Below are 20,727 nucleotides of genomic sequence, written 5' to 3' on the forward strand. Positions count from 1 at the left end.
ACCAGGGACCGGGTAGCGGATTCCATGGACAATGTAAACAAGTTTACAGAAACTGCAGGTTAATAAACTTAGTTTGATTTTTTAATTTTATTTTACATTAATACATTAAAAGTAACAAATTGGCATAAATAGTTTTTTTTTTTTTTACTCAAGCTTTTTTAGTAATGTTAATTATTTTAATTATTTTAATGTTAACATTTTAATGTTAACATTTTACCCTGATTTCATTCTGTCATTACACTAACTGTACATTCATTAGTCCAGACAGAAAAAAAAAATAATAATGTGCATGGTAGTGCTTATTTGGACTAATAGTTTTCCTGTTTCTGTTTTCCAATGCTACAACATATTTTCACATTCATATTTTCTCTAAAACTAATTGAAACAAATTCATTTCCAAATGATTAATACAATAAATGAAAAATGTATTTCTGTGCAGTTTTATTTGTTTTAATGTTATGCAAACTGTTGTCCTCAATTGTAATATGCATTAACACTGTGTAGGTATGAGGTAACTGAGTAGGAAAGAACCTCAAACAAGAACCAAGTCACCACTAGAGGACGCACCAAGCTTAATATGTGACACAAAAGACATGGGTTTATTAATAAATTTATTTTAAGCTCAGGTACAAATTTGGTTAATGCATGTAAGGCACCATCAGTGAGTACAGTAACACAATTTTAATGATCCTATGTTTCTACTCCTGAATCCAATGATGCACCAACACCACCAAGGACAGTTGTTCAAATGTTTTTCCATGTTATTTTCTATTACAGTAAGTCAAAACTTACTTTAATTTAAACCATGTGTTTATAAACCCTACACACAGCCATGCTGGAACAGCAAAGCATATAATTTATTTGATATAATACATTTATACACAATTACAAACTCAATAATTAGAAAGGATGTCTAGTGTGTTTTTTGTAAAACAATGAAAGTAGAAGCTTAGTAAAAAAGTAAAAATATGGCCCATAAAGGTTATTGTTTTGAATGTCTTGGGGGAAAAAAACACAATTCGTCCCTCAGTAGCATTTCTTTATGTCATTAATAAAACTCTGCAGGTAGCTTTTAGTTGTCTGTAAGTATATTAAATACATAAAGTGTTCAAACCCTGCATTCATACTTACAGAATACAAGTTGCCGATTTTTCTCCCAGATTGTGCAAGTTCTAATAAATAAGATGCCCAACATATTTATGGTGTCCTGTACAGTTAATACATGCTGCTGTTCTATTTACACTGCAGTGTTGTTAAATTCTTATTCTAATAAAGAGCTAAAAGGGCTCATTTTCATTTTGACAGCACAGACGGCTTTGACGTGAGTGCCTCAGAAGCAGTGCCAGAGTCTTGTTTGCTGGATGCTGGGTAACTGGGTTACAGTTATAACCACGTTGTGCATTATTCCTAATACAATATATTTAATATCATGTAAAACCAATTTTGTACATCTGACCTTGTATAATGAAAATAAAACACTACTACAAACTAAAGTTGTGAAAGTTAATAACATCAGACAACATGTAAAGACTGCTCCAAGAACTTGACCACAGCTCAAGATTGCAATTTTCAATTAATGTGGTCATAGGTTAGTGCACACTTTGTGATCAGGAGAAAATATTTAGGTACAATCTTAAAAACTTGCTTTATCAGGCTGCATTAACATTGCACTTAACATTACTTGCACTGTGTCATTAAAGTGTGCACAACAAAAACATGCTGAAGAACCTCCATCGCTGAATGCCCGATTGGCAACTGAAAAAATTGGTTTGCTAAATGGTTTGTACACACAACATACACACTCTTCTAGCTCATCATGGCAAACTCGGACAGCTTCCCCAATTCTCAAGTCACTGGAAAATCTAACACATAGTGAGCACTAGGCATGACTTGCATAAGATAAAAAAAAAAGTAAGCATTTGTAAGCATTATATTGTGAATGCAGAGTTAGCAATTATAGGTTTTCCTGTGTTCACGAACAAGACATCAGAAAAATATACACAATAAGACACATTAAACCATAGGACAGGAGGACTGAAGGTTAAGAGAGATTGTAACAGCATAGTTAATACAGCAACAAGTAAATCAATAAGTGACTCCTTTTGTGCATTATAGTAACCATCAGAATAAAATCACCAGTGATGAATTAACTCTTACAGAGCCACACTCACCCTAGGTTCCATCCATTCTGGAAGTAGTTGTTACATTAGGCTTTCATGAATATTGTAAGTGCAATTGCATTTATTTTAATATAATCGCTGATCCCACCCCGATTCCATTTATGCCACCTGACAGGATCAATTTGGCTTGTAAATTTAGCCAAAGTTCATTGATGTTTGATGAATAACAAAGCTACCTGTACTAAAATAATGCTGCATTTAACCAGGATTTGTGACTTCAAACTTGCCCAGCAAGTCCTATTAGGCAAGTTAAAAATTTGTCATAAGTATGAGTTTGGCATATGATGTCATATTAACATGCATGCTCACACTTAAAATTAAAGTAAGATTTCTTTACTAATAAATAAAATAACTGTGGTATTTGTTTTAGCTCAATCAACATACAGACAAAATCATAAAATTTTAGTTACCAGACAGACCAAACAGAACGGACGATTAATCAAAGGCGTCAAAGTTCCTTCCCAGTTTGTAGCACTTAAATGGCATAGCAATAGGTTTCAATTTTTAAACTCAAACGTTAGTCAGATTCAACATAACTACCATGTTAGAATTGAAAATCCTATTTGACATATAAAATGAGGAACCTCAGATTGGAACACAGTATAAGATTCACTTCAACACAGGTGACTTTACAAGGTTTTATGTAATAGAAAAGGCACATGTTTCGTCTGCACGATACAACCTATTCACTCTAAAACTAAGCTTTAACCTCTTTGAGGTTTACATACAGACACTTTTGCAGTAACATCCATCCCATTTTTTGATATAAAAATAAAAACATTTTACATGGAAACACTCGGATTACATCCCTGAGCTATCACAGAAATGCTGCCACAGTATAAAAAATATTTCATAACTATTCAGGGAAAAATATATAGAAAAATATTCAAATTTTAAGTACTAATATAATCTTATATAAGGGCTGAGATGCATTTCAAGCATTTTATACATTTTCTATGAAGTAGAAGGCAGTACCGTATCACAAAGGTCGTGTTAAACTAGTATTCTGTTATAAAATTTGTAAAATTAGTTTTTGAATTTGTGCTGTTGTCTCATTCACCTCATTTGACCGTCTGTCTCTATGTTATTAAGAATAAATATAAAACACCCTTTTCTTTTTAAATTAATAAGGTTTTCTTGTATTCAGACCAAAAAAATCTTGGTCCAAAGACTACTGCATCTCCACTGTAAGAGAACAGAAGGCATGTTTAGAATGAACACATCAGCAAGGAAACTGCTTGGCCAGATTGTCACTCAGAAAAACGTCCTCAGATCATGTGGCTGCCTTGAGTTGTAATCTGTCAGGCAGAGGAAAGAAACAATCTGAGCATGAGAGCTGCTTAGAGCTTATGTGTTATTTAAGAGCTGCCTCAAAATCATGAAAAGGCCCTTTAGCTAGAGCTGTTGGCCTCCATGCAGACTACAACTCCAATTAGCTTTGCCATCCTATGCGTTAAAAAAGAAAGTTGAAGGTCATATTTATAAAGACCCTTAGTTGTTAGCTTTCACACAGATTCTGTCAGCGGATCATCCTGTAAATCATAGGTAGACAACAGCATTAGGAGGAGAAGCTTATTTTCAACATGAATCACCTGAAGTCAAACATAAACTCAGCAGGTTTTAGTTTTATAGTCCGTTGTAGTAAAAACCTCCCACTAAAGCCAGTCGTAAAACCAGGCGATGCCAGTGGTGTCCTGGTCCTAACCGGGCAATGCCACAGTGTGTGTACTCGTGTGTACAAACATTTGTATGCTCAATAGTAGCGGTTGAGGCTCCGCGTGCCTGGCACGTCTGGTTGTCCGTTCATCCAAATCTCCCGGATGATTCGCTCCCTTTCCTCCAATCGCTGAGCTCGTTCTAGCTCCTCGGCTGAGGTGAACACGTTTGTGTTGAGTGTGCGCTCAAAGCGCCGCCGCCGCCGTGACGACAAGTCCGAGCCCGTGTCCCAGTCAGAATCGGAAACGGAATCTGAGTCCGAGTCTGCTGGACGAGGCCGCTTCTTTTCAACCGTTTGCTGCCGCTTACACTCAGTCCTGCAGGAGATCTGAACGACCAAGGCGAAGAGTGTAAGGAAGAGACCAGCACAAACACCGCACATGAAGTACAGTGCACAGCGCTCCGGGTGCTCTGTGTACACACACACACACACACACAAACAAACCTTCTATTAGTATATATGATGAGTATTGACTTGTTTAATAAAGTAGTTAAATGCTAATAAGCTTTTACATAATATTCCCATAAACTTGCCTAACTACTTACTTTAGTGTAACTGTTTACTATCAATCAGTCGTACAATGTAACAATATACACCCACCGGTCTAAAAAGCTACTTTGTTTAAAAATGTCACTATATAACTATAATTTCACTCAACAATTGACAATCTAAATGTCAATTATAATGTAATTATGTACCTACAATCACATCTATTAAAAATGCAACTAATATCAACCTTAATCACTAGCTAGATAGTTCTACAACAATAACTAATTACATTTGTTTTATAAATTGATTTAACAAACAAAATAAATGTAATAGTGTAACTAACAATTCCATCTATTTTAAAATTAATGATCCAACAAACTAAACATCTAATGTCCACTGTCGAAAAAACGAACAATCTAAAATCATTTTAACAATGTGGCCGTCTTACTACATGCGATCTACCTACTGATCTAACCAACAATATTTACATTTTAGGCATTTAGCAGACACATTTTTATCCAAAGGGACTTACAGTATAAGCAATTGAGGGTTAAGGGCCTTGCTCAAGGGCCCAACAGTGGCAACCTGGAAGTGGTGGTGTTTGAACCACTGACCTTCTGCTTACGAGTCTGTCTGACAATCCAACATTTTACTAGCTATTGGTTAATTGTTTAACTACCATTCTAATATACTAACAGCCTGTCAAATAATGTAACGTTTCCTACTAATGTTCATCTAAATAATAACTATAATCAAACTATATATTAATATAACTACCTGTCTGATTTAACCTGATAAATTATCTAATAGTGAAATAACAGACTTACAAACTGCCAGTCTAACATGGTAACTATATTATCTCTCTCAATACCCAACTAGTAGACTAACAACCTACAACCTAACCAATGATCTAACAATCAAAATATCAGTATCAGTAAATGTGTAAATATCTGAAAATATAACTACTGTAACTACTAATATAATCTACTATTCTGAACAAACTATATCTGATATTCATTAATTTAACAAGAAAATAATTAACAATCCACATCTAGCATTACGTATACACAACCAAAAAGTTGTTATATGTATTACCGCCAATGTAGGTGTAGGCAGCGAGGGCGTTGCTAATCAGTGACATCTCTGTGCTGATAGTTTTGATTACAGGATTCGGATCACTAGGTGATGTCTCAGTATATTCGTCTTGTTTAATCTCTTTCTCAGGTTGTTCGTCTATTTTTCTGTCATTGGGTTGATTCTTCTCTTCCAGTTTTGGCTCAGACTTTCCTCTCTTCGACTTTCCTGAAATCACAGACACACACACACGTTTTCAGTGAAATCTGCTCCAGTGATTCGCCATGACTGCTCTGTGCTGCTGTCAGAGAGGCAGACACTGCTGATGCTTTCCAAACACACACACATGATGTTATCCAATAATAATAACTAGAAGTTACACATCCAGGGTGTGTTTGCTTGTTAAACAGAACTATGAAATGCAAGAACTACATGCATGTATGTGTGTGTGCTGGGACGGGGTTTAACTAAAGTCTGAGTGGAACTGGTGGCTTCTATGAAAATCAAGATTTACGTTTCATGCACAGTCCTTACCTGGCGCAGGGTGAGAGGTCACGGTCACGGGCAGGTTACCATCAGGGGGCGCGCTGTCTCCTACCACATTGGGGTCATGGGGTCGCGAGGGGGGCGAAGCAAAGGGGGGTCCCTGAACTGATTCCTGTAATAACTTCTTTGGAACTATAAAAGGCAAGAGAGAGAGAAATATATATAGTGAGAGAGGTATGATTCAGTCCTGGGTTATGTCGACTTTCCGAGCATCACAGATCACTTCCCAAAACTCATCATTCCAAACACACACACACACACACACGCAATGATATACACACTGTCCGCGAGCGTTCCAGACACTTCCACCCACAATGGTTTCAAACTCACAATGACTGATGTGGTTGAAAAGCTGACTGCAATTCGGTCTGCCAAACGTGCACACACACACACACACTTATTTTTACAAGCTTTGAAGCAGTGCTGTAAAAGAACTGGCAATGATAGTGCAGCAATCAGCAATGACATTCAGTCAGACATTCACACACACACACACACACACACACACACACACACACACACAGAATGATACACACCATTTACCTAAATCCCTCAATGAATAAACACAGCACCAAATGTTGCATGGTTCATTTCTATTCTTTAGAGCAGTATTTGAACATCCCTTCTAGTTATTGAATTCATGTATTCCAGCCACGGCAACTGCTAACATGTAATAAATCACTTATAAAAAGGATATTATATACTTTCAACTTTGCAGCAACAGTTTAGGGAAGGCTCTTTCCTGTTCTGCCATGGCTGTGCCCCTGTGCACAAAGCAAGATCTATAAAGACATGAAGAAAAGTTTGGCCTAAAGAAACTCCAGTAACCTGCACAGAGCCCTGACCTCAGCCCCACTGAACACATCAGTCGAGGCTTTCCTGACCAACATCAGTGCCCAGTCATACAAATGCTCCTTTGATCAAATGGTACAAATTCCCACAGACATAGTTCAAAGTCTTGTGAAAAGCCTTCTCAACAAAGTGGCTGTATTTATAGCTGAAAAGCTCACATAGAGGTCACTCTATTTTAAAACCACGTCATTCCTACAGGCAATTACAGAGAAAACCCAAACACAAAGCAGCCAGGATAAACTTGAGCTGATGACTGACCTCGGTATTATATCCAAATCTTTCATGCTGAAACACACTAACCATAAACGTCAAAATCTAAAACAATAAGCATTTCTATAGAGCTACCCTTCTCTGTGGCTATAAAAGCCTGTGTTCCTCTAGTAAGGCTTTCCACAGGACTGGAGAGTGTTTGTAAAAATTTCAGGAACTGCTGCAGAATCAAAAAGTCTGACTTACAATCAAAGCTCTATTTTATTCTGAAGATGTTTAATAGAGCCAAGAGCCCAGTTTTTATAGACTTTACTCGTGTACAGAGGACCCGTCATGCTGGAATAAGAAAGGGCCTTTCCTAAACTGTTTTACATAAGTATGAAGCATGTAATTTATTTTATTAATTTTATTTATCTGTTAGCAATGGGTGTGGCTAAAACACCTAGCCTTATTAATTAGGAGAGGTGTCTACATACGTGTATATTACAGGCACCCTGCAGTTCCCTTCTCATACTACTCATTCATGACTGATCAATGACTGGATCATTTGGGTTGCTGAGCGCTACACACTACACAGATGCTTACCCCATCTACCCGCCCATCACAGGGAGGCCCAATCACCTCCCCAAAAAAAGGTCAGTGACTGGAAAACGTCGCTGAAAAATTGAAATGTGAGAGCAAGCAGAAGCTGGAGACCCAAACCAAAGAAAATAAACTAAAGGATGGATGATTACTGACCATGTCAACTCGTATCATCCTGACAAACTAATCACTGTGTGTGTGTGTGTGTGTGTGTGTGGTGTTGGCGGGCAATTCTAATTACAGGTCCTGAATGTAACCTACCCATTACAGGACACTGATTGGGGCTAATTGCAATCACGTGTGTGTGTGTGGAGCTACAAGGCTAATGTAGCAACCAGTCCTGAATATAAACTCTATAAAGCCAACAGTTTGTGGACTCCTGACACCCAAACATCAAATCCAAAAAAAATTATCATGAACTTTGCTGCTATAACAGCCTCCACCTGTCAGCAAAGGCATTTAAATATGTGATTTTGGAACATGACTGGAGGGATTGAATTATATTCAGCTACAAGAGAACACTAGTGAGGTCAGGTATTATTGGGTAATAAAACTAGGCTCACAGTTTGTGTTCCAGTTCATCAAGAAGTTGTTGAATAGTCCTATGTAAAGGCTTTGTACAGGCCAGTAAAATTATTTACCAGTCTGTGGTCCCTGACTTGTTGTAAATGCACCCCAATCCCAATCATTACAACCTATTATACTGACAACTATAGAGATTACAAGACTGTTTTGATTTCATCATTTAATAGTAACGGCTAAAATAAAACAAACAGCTCCATTTATTCATAGTGGGTGGGTGTTCACATCCTTTTGGCCATGTGGTGTTTAAGCCTCCTTACTTTTTATGTGCATAAGCTATGTAGCTCAAGTGCAAGACAAAAGAAGCAAACTACAAATACCAAATATGTCTTTACTGATCAACTCTGTGTGTGTGTGCGCGTGCATGTGTGTTCTGTGTTTATATGTGTGTGAGTATGTGTGTGTGTGTACTACAGTCCACACACAATCTAGTGCCAGAAAAAGCCCACCTAATTATATCTACAGTGTGCAGACAGCATATAGTGTGTGTGTGTGTGTGTGTGTATGTGTGTGCTTTTATTAAAAGCTTGAGTGTGTCTGGTTCCAATCATGCCCCAGTTTGAACGCTGCACATAAAAGAGTAGCAGTCGTCCCCCAGCTAAAACACACGATTTCAATGGACACACACACACACACACACACACTTGTATGCAGAAAGACTTGTTGCTCATAGCTTCCATGTAAAATGTACATGTGTGAATATTTAAATAACTGCAAACTGTCCAGTGATTGGTCAAAAGGATGTGGCTTAATGTATGATGGCACAGCACTCACACATTTACCACAATGGACAGAGCGCCAGTCAATGGCAGGGCAAAACACACACACAATCACTTACTCACCCACACGTAATGGTAATTTAGTAGAAAACTTACAGGGACATGGGAAAAACATACCAGATTTTGACATACTTTTAGAAAACCCTACAATACCCTTATAAAATAATATAAATGATATTAATGTCTCTTAAAAGTGTATGTAAACTTTTGATTTTAAGTGGTTTTGCAAAGCCATGTAAGCTGCCAGAATTCAGCTGTTTTTGGTTCCCAGTTTATGACCAGTTTATTTAATACGCAGAAAATCTGAAACTAATTTAAGTTCTGATTATAAAGCTTCAGATTCCTGAACAAGCCTTCTATTCATGGGCTGTGAATCAGTAAAAAAAAGTCTATAAAAAGACCAGGGATTTCTATAGACCTCAGCTGTTCAGAGAGAATTGCATTTACATCAAAAGAATAGAATGGAAAAAAACACACTGTACATGCACCAGCTGTTCTGAAAACTGTGGTTGCTCCAGTACGACTGTGTTCGGTGTGTGTCCTGCAGCAGGTACTGGTCCATCTAGCCAATAATCCAAGTTATTGGTTTGTACAGTAGCTGTGGTAATCCAGCAATGGAAAAGAATATGGACTAGAACTTTTATTTTACTTGCGAACAAAATTTAGTGTGACATTTTCTCCAAGAACACTTTGTGTGTTTTTGCATCCCTACTTGGTTAGGAGTGGAGGTCTGCAGCAGTAGAGGTAGCGGTGTTGTGTGACCAGTGGCTGAGGAATACTGTAGTGTCTTACAGTCTACCTTGGAGTCTACCTTTATTTGGTAAAAAGATGGGCTGAATGGCTTTGCATGTCAGAGGGGAGAAGTAGTACTCTGTGGAGCTACTAAAATTGTGAATGTTTGTGGTGTGTGTGTGTGTGTTTCTGCCCTGTGATGAACTGGCGACCTCTCAGGGGGGTTTCCTACCTTTCACCCCAATGAAAAAGATCCACAGCAGTAAAACAGACAGTGAATAAATGAATAATAATGGGAACTAATAATGTGATGGTGAGCAGTGCACAACTACACAGGTGCTTACCCCATCTACCCACCCACCATACATTTTTGACATTTAGCAGACACCTTTTTCCACAGCGACTTACTATGGTCACTGAATACAATCCAGACAGAGTCTAACTTATAGGCCCAACTGTGGCAATCAGGCATTAAACAGAAAACCTTTGATTACTAGTCCAGTAACTATTAGTCCAGGGGACTGAAAGTGTTTAACTAAAACTACCTTTAACCTGACAAGTAACTACAATCAAACTAGTCAGTCTACAAGAGGTCAAAATTACTAGACTTGTATGTAAGATTAGGTTCCAAAATTAGCCGTGCATGACCAGGACTCCTCATGCAAACGCAACCCTGTAAACGCACCCAGGCCTTTTTAACAAGATGCTGAATATACATACAGAGAATGTCATGAGCCCGACAGTGATGTGAAAAGACAAAAAGAGTGAAACCGCCAAACACACACTCTGTAACTCTCACGCTAGCTTTGTGGGAATTCACTGAGAGCCTGTCAGCTCAGAAGAGGCACGGTCTACTGAACATGCCTTTCGTTTTTAGACGCTCTTCAGCTTGAAAGCAATCAGCATGCTCAAGTGAAGAGTTACAGTGAAGGACAGGTGATGATCTTTTCGGACAGCTTATACAGGACTAGTACAAGATCCCACCCAGACGCTATCATTAAACACGGCTAATATTAGATCCAGTTCTTTAAATTGAATCCAAGCTTTCTGTCCCAGACAAACTCCTTTCCGTCATCAGTGCCTCCCACTGTAATTCATTCTGTCTCTCTAAACTGTACATCTGTGTCAGGGACTGGGAGGCAACTGAGTTCCAGATTCCTGTGGCACAGGGGTTCCCAACCTTTTGCAGCTTATAAAGAATTCCATGTTGACCAGAAAAATTCAACAGACCTGATCATTTTCAAACCAATTACACAGATATGTATGTAGCTGAAATGACAATAAAACCTCTCTGACTCTGACTCTGACTCTGAGATAACAATACTGTTCTCTAATAAACACAAATTATTTTGACTCAAGTAATGAAACTGTTGAGCAGCTGGTAAATTATCGATGTCAGGTTTTAAAAATATATAGCAAAGAAAGATCTGGATTTTAGATCTTGAGTGGTGGAAACATTAATAGGAATTTTTACCTCAGATACTCAAATGAAGCACCAACCGTGTGAGGAAAATGCACTGATTCTACTTATACAAGTACTATAGTCCTTATCACAGTCACTGGTGTTCCAATAATGTTCATACTGCATTTTTTTAATCCTAATAATTATATGTTATCGTACAATTTTATGTATGTAATATTAAAATAAAGTATCAGCAGAAGGAAAATTTTACTAATTACAGTAACGACTGCAGCATTTCATTTACAAAATTAAAGCACCTACTCATTGTGATAAACGGCATTAAAATTATTTCCATGTACAATTAGAAAAGTGGTTCTGTAAGTAAAAAAAAACACTGTAGCAAAATAAGTTGCATTTCTGTATGAACCTTATAGTCCTACTTCATTCATCTACAAAGATTTCTAATCCAGCTACATTAAACATCTGAAGCTGAAAAGCTGGCACACACATTTTATTTCTAGTTCTGCAAAAGCTCTGCAGTTGTGCAGCACAAGTTGAGAAGAAGTGAACAAGATTAAATACAATAATAATATTAAATAATAATGTCAGTACTATGTTACATACATGTTGTTATTATAAAATTCATCATTGTCTACAAGGTATGTTCACGTATCTTTAATGATTAATCAATAAAACCTCTCTGCAGTACTTCAGGCCCTCAGGTTGAAAAACTGAGCAATAGTAAAGATTCTAACTCCATCTCCAGTTACTCCGTTCTTGGGTGGTCATGCCCATTTCACAAGCCAGCGCAAACTGCAAGTTGCAGATGTAAGCAAATCTGTAGCTCTGTATGGTCCTGATTTATGGCAGTGCATTCTCTGAGTAAATAAATATGCTATTTCTTCTTATTAGAACTCTGTATGGAAAATCTGATTGGCCCTGGTGGACCAACACAAACTGTTATGGTGGGGAAAAAAGCTGATGTGTACTTTAGACCTTTTGATGCTGCCAGACAGCTACTCGTGAGGCAGTCTGGCCTGACACACCACCTCCACACAGATATTAAACTCATCTATTATTCAAGTTATCGTTTAATTATTAGACCACAGTAAAAGCAGATAAAAAACTTTTTCACTGAGAAAATGTGTAACTTGATGCTGAAATAACTGGCATCCTGCCCGGTGTGTGTTAATGCACCGTGACCAGTGATCGAGCATAAGCCAGACCCTCCACAACCATGACCAGGATAAAGCAGAGGTGAAAAAAAATAAAAATAAAATTTAATTTAATTTAAAATAAGAAATCCACACCAATTGGCTTGTCCTCAAGTTTGTTAGGCTGGTTTAGGAGTAAAACACTACATATAATCAGATTGTATATGATGCTATGCAGTAATATCACATTTAAGCTTAATGCTGCAACCAATCACTCACTGAATATAAAAAACCTGGAAGATTTATGGATATAATTATTTCTGTACACTTGGCAACTCAGGTACATTGAAAGTCTCCTGTTAGTACTTCTGATATTGGAGGATCACTGATGTCCATACCTTGGTTTTACTGTAATTTCCGTAGACATGAAGACAGCATAACTTATGGAGTTGCTCTTCAGAGCCTAAAATTTTCCCAGAGCACTGGGACAGATCCCGTTTCAGTTAATGAGAACAACAGATGCACTAAAACGCCTCCATACTGATCTAAAAACAGTCAGAGTTATAATCTTAGTATCAGGTCAACACAAACTTCCCCAAATGAATCTAGAATCAGTCAAGAGTCGTGATCTGAGTAACAGGTCCACATGAACTTCTCCATACTGATCTGACTGAAACACACAATACCACTGGAGCAAGAATCCTTCAGGAACACACCTCACAGATTCCCTGGATTCCTTTCTGATCCCTACCTCATCCTTCAGCACCTCAGCATGCTGGGTAATTTGACAGTCTCCAAAGATTTGAACTTTTGACCAGGTTTCCTGGTGGAATCTGGGTTTAGCAGCTGCAGATGCTAACTGTGAAGTATAATGGAGGGGGAATAATCAAGTGAGGCTGTTTTGATGATTTGGGGTCTGTAATTTCAGTAAAATTAGTATTCAGCTTAGTTTTCAGATTTGTGGCAACAGTTTAGGGATGTTCTATCTATCTATCTATCTATCTATCTATCTATCTATCTATCTATCTATCTATCTATCTATCTACAGTGTATCACAAAAGTGAGTACACCCCTCACATTTCTGCAAATATTTCATTATATCTTTTCATGGGACGACACTATAGACATGAAACTTGGATATAACTTAGAGTAGTCAGTGTACAGCTTGTATAGCAGTGTAGATTTACTGTCTTCTGAAAATAACTCAACACACAGCCATTAATGTCTAAATGGCTGGCAACATAAGTGAGTACACCCCACAGTGAACATGTCCAAATTGTGCCCAAAGTGTCAATATTTTGTGTGACCACCATTATTATCCAGCACTGCCTTAACCCTCCTGGGCATGGAATTCACCAGAGCTGCACAGGTTGCTACTGGAATCCTCTTCCACTCCTCCATGATGACATCACGGAGCTGGTGGATGTTAGACACCTTGAACTCCTCCACCTTCCACTTGAGGATGCGCCACAGGTGCTCAATTGGGTTTAGTCCATCACCTTTACCTTCAGCTTCCTCAGCAAGGCAGTTGTCATCTTGGAGGTTGTGTTTGGGGTCGTTATCCTGTTGGAAAACTGCCATGAGGCCCAGTTTTCGAAGGGAGGGGATCATGCTCTGTTTCAGAATGTCACAGTACATGTTGGAATTCATGTTTCCCTCAATGAACCGCAGCTCCCCAGTGCCAGCAACACTCATGCAGCCCAAGACCATGATGCTACCACCACCATGCTTGACTGTAGGCAAGATACAGTTGTCTTGGTACTTCTCACCAGGGCGCCGCCACACATGCTGGACACCATCTGAGCCAAACAAGTTTATCTTGGTCTCGTCAGACCACAGGGCATTCCAGTAATCCATGTTCTTGGACTGCTTGTCTTCAGCAAACTGTTTGCTGGCTTTCTTGTGCGTCAGCTTCCTTCTGGGATGACGACCATGCAGACCGAGTTGATGCAGTGTGCGGCGTATGGTCTGAGCACTGACAGGCTGACCTCCCACGTCTTCAACCTCTGCAGCAATGCTGGCAGCACTCATGTGTCTATTTTTTAAAGCCAACCTCTGGACATGACGCCGAACACGTGGACTCAACTTCTTCGGTCGACCCTGGCGAAGCCTGTTCCGAGTGGAACCTGTCCTGGAAAACCGCTGTATGACCTTGGCCACCATGCTGTAGCTCAGTTTCAGGGTGTTAGCAATCTTCTTATAGCCCAGGCCATCTTTGTGGAGATCAACAATTCTATTTCTCACATCCTCAGAGAGTTCTTTGCCATGAGGTGCCATGTTGAATATCCAGTGGCCAGTATGAGAGAATTGAACCCAAAACACCAAATTTAACAGCCCTGCTCCCCATTTACACCTGGGACCTTGACACATGACACCAGGGAGGGACAACGACACATTTGGGCACAATTTGGACATGTTCACTGTGGGGTGTACTCACTTATGTTGCCAGCTATTTAGACATTAATGGCTGTGTGTTGAGTTATTTTCAGAAGACAGTAAATCTACACTGCTATACAAGCTGTACACTGACTACTCTAAGTTATATCCAAGTTTCATGTCTATAGTGTTGTCCCATGAAAAGATATAATGAAATATTTGCAGAAATGTGAGGGGTGTACTCACTTTTGTGATACACTGTATCTATCTATCTACTTTTAATGTTTCAGCATGAAAATGCATGGAGTTTGAGTGAATGAGTTTGGTTTATAAAAAACTGACTGGGATCTGGCACCAAATGGGACTGGGATCCGGTACCAAAAAAGGAGCGAGAAAGGCAAAGGGAAGAACGCCTACTCTTTCTCCAGACTCTAGACTTCGGCTCCACCCAGACCAGAATGAAGCAAATATTAAAGATGAATAATAATAATAATACCTCATAATTTTGTGGTAACAACAATAAACGTAAACAACAAAATATATCAAGTTTACTGGTGGTTTAGCACAGGGGTCCACAATGTTTGTGTTTGAAGAATGCAGGGTCTTTTGTAGCTCGTCTATACTGAAACACTGTGTGAAAACCAGAATTCGTAACAGGATCTATGCCATGACTAGGAGTAGAAGTACCTCAGTACCGTACCTCAGTATGAGAAGTGCCACTTATGTCGGGAGTTATAAAGGAAGATATTGAAGAAGTTGCTCTCACTTCCACCAACGCTTCCTCATCCCCTCAAAAAACAACCTCTGGTTCTATATATCCCGTCATCAACCAGCTACTGTTACAACGCTTCCCTTATCACACTCTTTAATAAAAGAGACACTATAACAGGTACGACCATATAGTCGAAACACCACATTTGTATATAAGATTATACATAAGGTCAGTACAAAAATGAAGACATCCAGCTCTGTGTTTTTTATTAGGCACTTTGCTTAGATATATTTTATAACAGTTTTATTTCATCATGATCCCTGGACTTTAACGTTTATATAACAGTAAAAACTATTTAAAAGGACGAGTGCACCTTTTTGACAAGTGGGAAATTCCCATGTATCTGAGATCTATTTTTCTCTTCCTAACATCACTGCAGTCTTTAAAATAATAGGAAAGGAATGATGAATGCAACTGTACCAAAGAAGGAGCGAGAGAGGCAAAGTAGGAGAACGCCTACTCTTTTATCATTCACTCGTGGGATCTGGCACCAAATCAGGACGTTTCTGAAAACAAAACAAAACCAACTCAGATGGGACTCTGGTTTTGGTAAAAGGTTGGTCAAGTTGAGTATGTGCGCTTTGGGCTGTAGACGGTTCAGAAATGAAGCAGCAAACAATGTATTCATAAATATTGTGGCTTTCTAATCTCTAATGTAGAACTGAACAAACTCTGTGAGCATCCAAATCTTAGTTCGTTTTTGGTTCGATGTCAATCGATTAGGTAGTTACATAACAAGTGTTCAATAAGTCCTCAAACTACTAGCAAATTTGGCATTTGTTTGGACACTTTGCACCTAATCTTAGACATATAAGAAATCAAAAATCAGTTCAGGTTCTTGTACTTCAGTAACTAGGTTTACCGAGCGCCACACTGGACAGGCCCATAAAACATGCAGTGGCGTTCATTTTGATTTATTATCAGTTTACTTTCAGATTTTACACATTACAGCCACCGGTTCCTTCCATCCCTTATAAGTCTCGCTACCTCGTCCGTAAACGTCTTGTCACTGCTGTTACGAGGACCACGTTAAAGTCCTGCATTTATATGTTTGTGTGCAGACTGAATCCTCTTTGTTTACCTAAACAGGGAAATATTTTTAAGTGTGATATCCTGATGTGTGTGTAAATATTAAACCAAACCCTAAAACCTTGGTGGCAATTAAACGGCTTATTGGAAACAAACTTGAGACTGTAAACACGTGCACATAATTACGACGTGACTGCTAATTTCAATCCTAGTGCCAAAATTCAAAACACATGTTTATAGTAAAGCTGAAGAAGCCTGAACTCTTAGCGTCTGCCTTTCTTATTCCGTCTCCTGCTGTATTTGGTTCTTTATTAAAACTTTATCTTTAATGATGTTGCACTTTAATATTCTTGAAGACAAACCACTTGTGTGTGTGATGCACTGATCAATGGATCTGTTTACGAGTCTGTTGCTGTTTTATAGTAAAGAATGGGTGTTTACAAATTACCTTGAACAGCCAATAAAAACCTCCATATGTTACAAACCAAAGACTCCGCCAGAGACTATTAAAGAAACCAGCCAGCCAAAAGTTACATTGACACAATTTTCTTTGTACCCTAAATAAACACCGTTAACCAGCAGCAGAGTCGCCTGTTCAACATATACATCTAAATGTAAACAGTGATATAATGAAAGTAACATTTCTTACTGACCAACAACAAAGGAATGTTCTCATAGATGAAATGATGCAAAAATGTGTGTCAGCATGTGATCATAAGCTTTTTAAACATCCAAATCCAAACCATCTGCATTAATATGGAACTGCCCTCTTTTTTGCAGCTCTAACAGCTTTTACTTTTCTGGTAAGGTGTCTTTTAAAGTGTTTTAAAGTGAGTGTGTGTGTGTGTGTGTCCATTTAAGTCACGCACTGTTGTTAGTATTCGACGTTCCTATTCATCCCAAAAAATGTTCTAAACCAGATACATTTTTAACCAGTCAAAACAGTGTTTGAATACTTTCCCCTCATTATTCATTTGGGATATTTCTATAAACTTATTATAACGTTATGCTCATAAATAGATAATTTAATCAAATGCACTGTGTGTAAATTTGAAGTGGACATACAGAATGCAATATACAACCAAAGTAATCCATTTTTCAAAAAAAAGGATCGCATCACATCCTTTACAGCAGTAAAAAAAAAACTGTATGTTACAGGTAGTCACACACACACACACACACACACACACACACACACAGAGCACAGGCAGTGAATGTAACAGACTGATTTAGCATGGTCTCTTGTGTGGGGTTTAAATTCCTGTGGTGGTTTCAGTTTGACATTATGAAGTACCATAGCTTGCAGCACATGTTCTTTCTTTCTTAGTCACCCCCCCCCCCCCCCCCCCCCATTTCATTCTCGCTCTGTCCATTTGTCTTCCTCTTTCTTTTTTACTCTGACTTCCCTCGGAGTGCAAAAATATGGTTCCTTTTCCTGAGCTATTTCTGGATAAACATTGATAACATTCATCCGAATTCGACCATTTAACTGCAAATGCTTAATCTTACTAGTTTAAATGTAGAGCTAGATAACTAAGCTGGGTTCAGCACTGCACCACCTTATTTAAGTTCCCACATCAATAAGTGACAGTTGAGATATGGACCATTTCACGAGGGTACATGGTGGCACATGTGCCAGAAAGGAGTTTTGGATATTTTTGATTTGTGTTCATGAGCTTTCCTCAACCTTTCAAAATCAGGCAGAAAGTAGATTAACTGCTCTAAATTCCCCCTGCCTGTGAGTTGTGATTATATAATGTGAACAGTGTAAGCCAACAGTTAGAAGTTAGACTAGGACCTAGGAAATGACCCCATTAAACATCTGTGAAGAGACCTGAAGATAGCAGTTCGGACACTTGCCATCCAATCTGAGGGAGCTCGAGAGGATCAGCCATGAGGAATGGAAAAAGCTGCCCAAATCCAGTTGGCAAAGCTTGTAGAGATGTATACTTAAATGTGTGTAGTTAAAAGTGCAACCAAAGGGGCTTTTACAACATATATAATAAGGAGTATAAATCATATTTAATAAATGTGCATCCAAATAATTTCAGTCCTACATGGTGAGGATTAGACTGTTATTCTCTGTCTCCTGTTATAAGAAATTAATGCACACAAGCACTGACTGTAAAAAGTCTAATATTAAGCTGTTCTGCTGCAGTTACTTTCTGTACCAAGTCAACCACACACATCTGCTTCAGTGATATCTGTCAGCATGTACAGAGTTAAAAACCCCCACTGAGAAAGAGAAAACATAGCTTTGAAGCAAAAAGAGAATGGACCGTGTGCATTAAATAGAAAGGGAAAAAAACTCAAGAAGAAACAAAACAGAGTGAAAAGGGAGGAAGTGAGAAGTAAAAGCAAGAGCCAGGCTCATTTAGAGTAAAAAGAAACAAAAACAGAGAGAGAGAGAGAGAGAGAGAGAGAGAGAGAGAGAGAGAGAGAGAGAGAGAGAGAGAGAGAGAGAGAGAAGACAAAGAGAGAAAGAAAGACTCCTTTCTATTATCAAGTCTTTTCCTTCCTAGTCTGGACTTGAATGGGCTGTTCATGTCCTTCCAACAGGCAGAGGAGACCACCTCAGATATATTAAAAAGCCCCCAAAGCCTGATCACTTTCTACTACAAACATTTAAAATGTAGGAACTTACATAATGAATCTGATAAACATAAACAATGACATCTAGGCAGAACATGAATAGAGCAAAGTTTATTTCCTGTAAATCTATCATAAAATCAAAGCACAGATGTTTGCCCCAGAAAAACAAATCTCCGAATAATGCAGAATTTTTATTGCTTAACCCCTGGATGGGGGCAGAATTCATGATCTTAGGAAACACCTGGAGTAAGGTGGGAACACATCCTGGACAGCAATGTGCCGGTCAGGTGTCTACATAAAGGCATGATTGGCTATGTCTGGGGAAGTCTGGATGGGGAGGGGTGGCCAAGGTCACGCAATGGATTGGCATCCTGTCTGGGGTGTTACTGCATCGTGCCCAGTGATTATGGAAAAGCTGGTCCCACTGAGACCCTAACCAAGATAAAACAGTGATAAAAGCAGGAAATTGAAATAAAGGACAGTGAAAACAAGTGAACTTAAAAAGAAAAAAGTACTAATAATTTACCAGAAGCACAATCATCCCTACTTTTATTACTTCACAGATATTAATAGATATTGTTAAACATGAACAGAACCTGAGATGCAGCAAGAACTTAAACCATCAAGGATTCCAGATTTTTCCTGACCAGAGCTCTCAGGCTTAATTGAAGGCCACCCCTAAAAATTGGTCTATGTGATCTGCAGCACAGGTCAGTTCAGCTTACTTAGGGTACCATGTACTGTTTACTAAATGGAGTCACACTAGACCTGTTTATATTGGCACAGGGCACTTGTAGCTTAGCGGTTAAGGTACTGGACTAGTAAGCAGAGGGTTGCTGGTTTAAACCCCACCACTGCCAGGTTGTCACTGTTGGGCCCTTGAGCAAGGCCCTTAACTCTCAATTGCTTAGATTGTACACTGTAAGTCGCTTTGGATAAAAGCGTCTGCTAAATGCCAAAAATTTAAAAGTACACACAGTAATGTAAACGCACAGAGAAGTCACCAGCTACAGCCAATCAAAATCACTGCTGAGCAAAATTAATGACATTAATGATCTTTCTACGGCTACACCACACAATTAATCAACTTAGTTGTTGTCTGTATATTTTTGACCTAACAGATTAAAAAGTAAATAAAATAAACTTATCAAAGAACTCATTTTGGTAAAGAAAAACATGACGACTTTAAAACACACACACACACACACACACACACACACACACACACACACACACACACAGATTTGAGAGGAAGCTGAAGCAGCACTTACACACAGGTTGGAGTGTTGTACTCTCACCATCTCACTCTCCCTTTTTCTCTTGTTCTTTCCTTCTTTTCTTTTTCCATCGCCTTATTGTCACTCATTACACCTTCAACTTTACCTTTCTGATTGTGTGTGTGTGTGTGTGTGTAGCCTCGTACCCTTCACACACACCCAGTCTGTCTGTTCTGTACAGAGTGGTAGAACGAGTGATAGCTAAGTAGCTGTGAGATGATGTCTCTTTAAGAAGGTAAACTCCACTACGCTGTAGTCCTCCAACACCACACACATACACATACACACTGTCGTCTGTGTTTTGTCGCCTGCCGTTAACACACACAACTTTTTCTTTACTCTTTTTCTTTTCTTTCCCTTAAATCCTTTCACCTCCCCCTTC

General features: G+C 38.7%; 1 protein-coding gene across 1 annotated transcript in view; it reads right to left on the reverse strand.

Moving 5' to 3' along the window:
* Positions 1 to 2,840: 2,840 nt before the first annotated feature.
* The window catches only part of LOC134320532 (protein eva-1 homolog C), a 53,362-nt gene continuing 35,475 nt past the window's right edge, over positions 2,841 to 20,727 (reverse strand). The window contains exons 6-8 of the mRNA XM_063001944.1: positions 5,995 to 6,138; positions 5,482 to 5,688; positions 2,841 to 4,307 (exon numbers count right to left, since the gene is read on the reverse strand). Coding sequence (XP_062858014.1) covers positions 3,934 to 4,307; positions 5,482 to 5,688; positions 5,995 to 6,138 — 725 coding nt within the window. The 3' untranslated portion in view covers positions 2,841 to 3,933. The remainder of the gene's footprint in view (positions 4,308 to 5,481; positions 5,689 to 5,994; positions 6,139 to 20,727) is intronic.

This window comes from Trichomycterus rosablanca, chromosome 9 (genome assembly GCF_030014385.1).
Source record: "Trichomycterus rosablanca isolate fTriRos1 chromosome 9, fTriRos1.hap1, whole genome shotgun sequence".
In the NCBI taxonomy this organism is placed as follows: Eukaryota; Metazoa; Chordata; class Actinopteri; order Siluriformes; family Trichomycteridae; genus Trichomycterus; species Trichomycterus rosablanca.